This window comes from Nicotiana sylvestris, chromosome 1 (assembly GCF_000393655.2).
Source record: "Nicotiana sylvestris chromosome 1, ASM39365v2, whole genome shotgun sequence".
NCBI classification, from domain to species: Eukaryota; Viridiplantae; Streptophyta; class Magnoliopsida; order Solanales; family Solanaceae; genus Nicotiana; species Nicotiana sylvestris.
In genome coordinates this window covers 92,503,240-92,510,999 of record NC_091057.1, presented here as the reverse complement: position 1 = coordinate 92,510,999, position 7,760 = coordinate 92,503,240, and the positions used below count along the sequence as shown (strand labels likewise).

General features: G+C 37.7%; 1 protein-coding gene across 1 annotated transcript; it reads right to left on the bottom strand.

The window, feature by feature from the left end:
* Positions 1-5,119: 5,119 nt before the first annotated feature.
* On the bottom strand, positions 5,120-7,495 carry LOC138872230 (uncharacterized). The gene is made up of 6 exons (XM_070150390.1): positions 7,142-7,495; positions 6,368-6,545; positions 6,107-6,249; positions 5,467-5,802; positions 5,334-5,417; positions 5,120-5,215 (listed from the first exon to the last, which is right to left on the bottom strand). Exons 1-6 carry the CDS (start codon positions 7,493-7,495, stop codon positions 5,120-5,122), a joined length of 1,191 nt encoding a protein of 396 aa, XP_070006491.1.
* Between the last annotated feature and the right edge of the window lie 265 nt (positions 7,496-7,760).

Genomic DNA, 7,760 nt, shown 5'->3' with positions numbered 1-7,760 from the left:
AAAGTTAGTATAACTTTTTGGAATCTCACACAATGAAGAAGCAGGGATCATTCTTCTATTATCCCATTGGTCGCTAACACATGTAGTATGAAACACATGTTACAGTGTTCTCACCTTATACTGATGCGTGTGTCTCATTCTTTTACTCATTCAACACCGTACAAATCTTGATCTAGACACCTTAGATGTCTAACACGAGTTTCTCACTCCAATAACCCCCATCTCCAATTTCTTAGAGAAACTCGTATCTAGTTTACAAAACAAGTCATTAAGGATTATGAAATCCATAAGTCTGAACTCTAGTCAAGACCGACCATTCTATTCAAAAATATATATGACCTTCCATTAATCAAGGTTTTAATAGGTATTATCTCTGTACGTTCCTCGACGTCAGAGGTGATCGCTCATGTGAGAGAGCCGATCTCGCAACTTGTCCGACACACTTATATCCTTCAAAAGGATATCATCACATGCATACATAATATCAATAATAATTCATTGATGAGTATACGACAATAACCAAAATATTTTGCAATACACAAATACTAACATATCTTTTTCAAACCTAGAGCCTGACGAGCACAAAACTGGTGTATAAAAATTAAGATCGCTAGTCAAAGATAGTATAGTATTAAATCATCTCCACAATGATTGGTTTAAATAATGTTCTAATAAATCTTCTGCTTAACCTATCCAGGATAATAACTTTTGATTTATGTTATTATCGACTACTAATAAAACTAAGATTTTATCGATCGTAAGAACTAATGGCAATTTAATGACTAAATAGCAATGATTGAATATCAAGGTGAGAAGTACGGGTTGTGACAAGATATGTGATCACCTATTTTTCTGGGTAACTCTATGTTAAGTTCACTCTTAACTTCTATTGACTCCTTCGATTTCAACAGATGATTAGGCTATCATAGGGATTCAAATTCTTCTTCCGAATGAATGAAAGTTCCCTTAATCAAGCTAATAACAGGTCCTATGAACATATGCACAAATACAATGAATGAATGATATTTCAAAGAACACCTCTTGAATATTCTTCTAAACAAGGTTAATTGATAACTCTCTAAGCTCTTTCGATTACCTATGAGAGGCGTAAAATCGACCCAAACAATACGGCACAATGCGAATTGCAGCAACACTTCTTTTTTGATTTAAGTAAAACTACAATTAGCCTTGCAATTCAATTAATACCCATTCAATGAATTCGGGCAATTAACAAAGAATAAACCCAAAACAATAGTCAAAACACAACATCCGTCAATAACCCTAAGAAATATTACTCCATAGTGGAGAAGTTATTCATCACAAAAGTATTAGAAGAACAAGAAGACATTACAATTCCCAAATTCAAACCCACTTTCGTATTGAATGAATTGGATCAAGTATTTTGCGTCTCCATTACTTCCTTGCCTTCTTCTCTCCCAAAAACTGCTCTAAAAGTCAAGACACCCTGTTTTTAGACGAGCTAGGATTCATATAGGTCAAAAGGAGTCACCTCCGAAATTACAAAAATAGGCTTGAGAAAAGCTTCCGAAACTAGATGTGTGCGGCCGCGCACCTGGAGGTGTGATCGCACATATGGCCGCACACCTTGGTAGTGTACTGCTTCACTTGCATGCATAAGTGCGCGGTGGAAGGGTCTCATGCACGGTCGCGCACCTGGTTGAGCTTCCTGCTCACCTTTTCATTTCTCCCATTAAGTACACTATTGTACGTTAATCCCCGAACACGATCCCAACTTAATACCTGGGGTTTTACTCAGATTTCGAAGCTCCAAAATAGCTCGAATTAGCTCCACAACCACATCGTAACTCGGAGTCACTCCTACAAGGCAAAAAAATATACTCAGTGCAAAATAATACCATTTAAAGTTCAAACACTAGTAAAGTGCAATTAATGGCCAAAATACACAATTATAGCCTACCATCAACACTCCACACTTAAACCTTTGCTTGTCCTCGAGCAATCAAACTACACTTCACCTAAAATACGACCTTTTTCAACAACTCTCATGACTCATCACACCAAGACTCTTTAAAACAGATTAAGTACAATATTGTAACATCTTAACCTCAAGATTTGACTCAAAAGCACCACACATTATTTATAACCCGCTCACTCATTCTAACACAGAGGTTCAAGCATTACTTTCCTTCGTGAATCCAGTGCTCGTTGCCTATATTACAACCAATTAAAGTCTTACTTGATATTTGACTAAATGAGCTCAATTAGTAGAGCAGTACACTACGGGCAAGCCTATGATACATCTTTTTGTGGCATATAAATGTTGTTTCTGAGAGAGTGAATTCTTTTTATTTTGAATTCCTAATTGTTCTTAATGTCTATTATGTGTGGAACTACTCTCTAATTTTTTGTAGTAGCATACATTTGGATATAAGAGTGACTACACCTCTCTAAGCACTTTAATACATACACTTTAACATTCTAAACCCCACACTCCTGTCAAACCATAGCTCCACCTTTTATATTAATATACATTAACTCCATACTTCTCTAAGAACAATTGCATCAAGAGTTACCACTTATCAAAGAACATTTTGCACAACAATACAACAAAAAATTTTATTTTCTTTTTCAATTCATGTCACGACCCAAACCGATGGGCCGCGACGGGCACCTGGTACCTTACTCAACCAAGTACTAACATAACGTATCTTTCATGTCATACTATCATATAACTGAGCCGGCGAGGCTACCGTGAAATAGGTAGAATGCAATAGGTAATGCCAACTTATACATTAGCCATATGGGCCTCTAAGACTAAATAACCACTTGAACACTGAACATCGGCCGACAAGGCCATACAATCTTTTACGTATATGACATCTGTCTACAAGCCTCTAAGAATTCATAATTTTCATAAAGGTCAGGACAGAGTCCCGCTATACCAAACAATACACATCTAACTCATACTAACCAAACAAGCAACTCCGAAGCAAATGGAGTGCAATAACATCTTCCGCTGAGCTGATAGCCTACTTGGAGGGCTCTCGATCTGTCTATCGGGACTTGCGGACATGAAACACAACGTCCCCAAGCAAAAAGGGACGTTAGTATGAATAATGTACTGAGTATGTAAGGCACATAAATAGGTACATAACAGACATGGAGGAAATATAGAGTAAATGACTCCACCTGTAAGTCTGAATAATTTTGTAAATCATGAAATAATTATCGTATCATACATATGCGTATAAATGTCATGTCGTGCATAGGTACATATTTCATAACGTCATCAGCCTCTGAGGGCATCCCATCATATCATCTTGGTCACTGTGGGCAAAATCATCAACGTATACCAGCTGATCAGGTGGTGGTGCGTATACAACGCCATAACCTTTCCCATATCCTATACACACACACACACACACACATATATATATACACACACATAAATACGCGTATATAATACCATATGGTCATGGGTCAATGTACATGAATACAATGCATGAAACGTACGTTAATAAAATCTCGTGGAGTGTCATAAGACCATTATGCCTTTGAATAATATCATGAAGTAAAATTTTTTAACATACGTATTTTTCTGAGACCCATGAACAAATGATAGAATAATATGACACATGGAGAATCAAGAACATAAGCATCTCTAGCATTTCTATGAATAGAGTTATTTATAAAGGTTGTGCATTTGCACGTTTCGTTTGCATCGTATGAATTATGCCAAAATAAAGAAGGGATAACATTAACATACTTGAAGTAGGGAAAAATCCGTATGATATACTTGGTAAAGGTTACACCGTATTCCTTTAGAATCGCAAAATCTCACGTTGCTACGGTGCTAAGATATCTTGTTGGAATTTTTTTTGTTTCAAGATTAATATCCATTCTTGTGTAATCTTTCGTTCTTATTGGAGTGTAATCTTCTATTCTTGCAATTGTTTGGAATTAGGAAGAAGCTTAATAAAGACCACAAATCAACCATTTAAGGTCTTGGTAGCTTGTACGTAAGTCACCTTACATTGAATATGGTGCAAAGTCATTTAAATCAAACATGCAAATGGCACTTAAGTGCCACCTTTCAACTTTTAACATGGGTCATTTTCTTTGAATATGTGGCTGCCACATCATGCTATACAATACTTATCCAATATATCCCCATTAATTAGGTAATGTCCCGTTACCCGGTAATTAACTAATTACCCGCATAATTAAGAATTTTCTCAACTTACTTAAAATATTACTTACTTTTCATATACCTTATATAATTTACTACCATGGTCATGTGGTACCTTGTATGGTACTAGTCCATAAATATCGGGTAATTTAGCTATTTTTTTCCAAAATGCCAAATTTCAATGAAATTCATTTTTTTCGACTTGCTTCCCCTCTCACCTTCACGAATTTACTCATCACTTGTTTGAAATAGCATAATCCTTATAATCTCCAAATAATCTTTCCCTTGAACTGATGTTAACGTCTTTACGATAAATTCAATGTACAATAATACAAGGTGCAACATCGTCGTAATTTAATACTGCAAAGCATAACATTACCATAATGTAATACTGCAGGGTGCAACATTGTCGTAACTTAATACTGTGAAGTGTAACATCATCATAATTTAATATTGTAGGGTGCAACATTATCTTAACTTAATACTGCAAAGTTTAATATCATCGTAATGTAATACTGCAAGGCATAACATCATCGTAATATAATACTGCAGGACGTAACATCATCATAATATTGCAGGGTGTAACAATTCAAGTGGCTCTTATTATTTTCGAAACAATGCACCTTTCTCCTTATTTCAATAGTTCCACTCAAATAGTTCTCCATGACCTTTGTTGCAGTGCGATTTCCACCATAGTGTCCTCCAGCTGCTCCATTATGGTAGTGAGACAGAGTGCTTGCCATCTCTCCACCAGGCACACATCTTTGAATAACACCATCCGCACACAGCTTAAACAACAAAGGGTCATTCCAAAAATAACCTTTTACCTCACTTTGCAGCTTCTTTCTGATCGGAGGTCAAGTCGTATGGCAGTTACCCACTAGCCAAGAAGTTGGCTATGTCGCCTAACCATGGTGGTCTATCAGAGACTACTGCAATGGAACAAATCTAATCATCTAGGAACTCTTCCCGAATGTCCACCGCTTCAACAGGTGGTTTCTCCAATTGTGACATGTGGTCAGCCACTTGATTTTTGTGCCCTTCCTGTCTTTGATTTCTAGATCAAATTCTTACAACAATAATACCCACCACATCATATGCGATTTGGACTCTCTCTTACTCGCAAATAGTTCGGTGCTGAGTGATCGGTATGCACTATTACCTTGCTTCCCAACAAATAGGATCTGAACTTGTCAAAAGCAAAGACTACTGTAAAGAACTCCTTCTCTGTAGTAACATAGTTCACCTGAGCATCATTCAAGGTCCAGCTTGCATAGTAAATGGCTCTCCTCTACCCCAGCATTGCTCCTACTGTCATACATTATCTCAAAAGGCTCACTCCAGTTAGGAGTCACCATTATGGGGGCACTCACTAGCTTTTCCTTGATCAGTTCGAATGCTCTGAGACACTCCACATCAAATACAAATTTCATATCCTTGGCAAGTAATTCAGTTAAGGGCTTGGTAATGCTAGAAAAATTCTTAATAAACCTTCTATAGAAACCGGCATGCCCCAAAAAACTTCTTATGCTCTTCACTGAATTCGGTGGGGGGAGCTTGACTATCACATCTACTTTAGATCTATCAACCTCAATACCTTCAACTGTGACCTTATGGCCCAAGACTATCCCCTACTTAACCATGAAGTGACATTTTTCTCAGTTAAGTACTAGGTGAGTGTCCTCACATTGTTTCAGAACAAGTTCGAGGTTCCTCAAGCAATATTCAAAGTCATATCCAAATAGAGTAAAGTCATCCATGAACACCTCCAGACACTTCCAATTCAAATCTAAAATTATTGACATCATGCACCTCTGGAAAGTATCTGGTGCCTTGCATAGTTCGAAAGGAATTCTCCGGTATGCAAAAATTCCGGACGGGCATGTAAAGGTGGTTTTCTCAACATCTTCGGGATAAATGGGTATTTGATTATACCCTACATATCCATGTAAAAAAGTAGTAATATAAGCGCCCCACTACTTCCTCCACCATCTGATCAATGAACGGAAGAGGGAAGTGATCCTTCCTTGTTGCATCATTTAATTGCCGGTAATCTATGCACATTCTCCACCCAGTAACTGTTTTGGTAGGAATTAGTTCGTTGTCCTCATTTTTTAGCACCATCATGCCCCCTTTTTTTGGGCACAACCTGTAGGGGGCTAATCCATTGATTGTCAGAGATGGAAAATATTATACCTGCATCCAGCAATTTGAGTATCTCTTTCTGCACCACCTCTTTAAGATTTTTGTTCAATTTGCACTGAGGCTGCACCACTGGTGTACTCCCTTCTTCTAATAGGATCTTGTGCATGCAGATTGCGGGGCTGATCCCCTGAATATTGGCTATACTCCAACCAATTGCCTTTTTATCCTTCTGTAGTAACTCCACAAGAATGTGTTCATGTTCACCTATCAAATCAACACCAACAATTACGGGAAAATTGTTAGTCTCCAAAAAGCATATTTCAAATGTGTCGGAGGTACTTTCAATTCCAGCTTCGGCTTGCTCTTTTCTTTCTCGAATTCTTCTTCATCTACCACCCGTTCTCTTACTTCCTTTTTGATCTCAGGATCTTCATCCTCTGTTGTGCTTGATTAACTAATGCGTCTCTCTAGTGAATCACCTACAATCTTATCCATCTTGTGTTGTTCAGCTAACTCTCCCACCACATCTAGTTTGAGATAAGTATAGGCAGATGCCTCATCACATGTGTATTTCATCATTCTCTTCATTTGAAACACCACTTTTTTGTTTCCCACTCATAGCATGAGTTGCCCCTTATATATATATCAAGAATAGCCCGGCAAGTGCAAAGGAATGTTCTCCCTAGGATTAGAGGTACATCTTATTCACTTCCATTCTACCACGTTGAAGTCTACTAGGAATATAAATTTGTCTACCCTTACTAGAATGTCCTCAATTATGCCCCCCGGTATGATCACGGTCTGATCATCTAGTTACAAGGATACCAGCATATATTTGATCACTCCTAGCTCTCCTTCTAATTTCTTGAACATTGATAATGGTATCAAGTTAATAGATGCACCTGAATCGCACAAGGCTTTGTCAAAATTTTCGCTACCCAACGAGTAAGGTATAATGTTTTTAAACTGCCAGGATCCCCACACTTCTAAGGAATTTTGTTCTGTAGAATGGCATTGTAGTGGGCATTGAGTTCGACCACTTTCGTTTCCTTGAACTTCCTTTTGCTTGAAAGGATTTCCTTCAGATATTTTGCATAGGTCAACATCTGTGTGAGAACCTCCGTGAACGGGATGTTCACATACAACTGCTTCAGTATCTCCAAGAATTTTCCAAAGCATTTGTCTAATTTCTCCCGCTTCATCTTTTGATAAAAAAGTAATAATGACATGTGCTTGCTTTCCTCAATTGCGCTGCTCACCTTTTGCTTATCAACCTCCTTGCTGCTAACATTCTCATTGGGTAGAGATTCACCAATTTTCTATTCTTCAACTATCTTGGTTGAGTTGATCTCCTTCTCATCCCTTGGTTTTGCCTTGGTCTCTGCCAATGTTTTCCCACTCTTGAGAGACACGGCTTTGATTGTCTCTTTTGGATTCTTTTTAG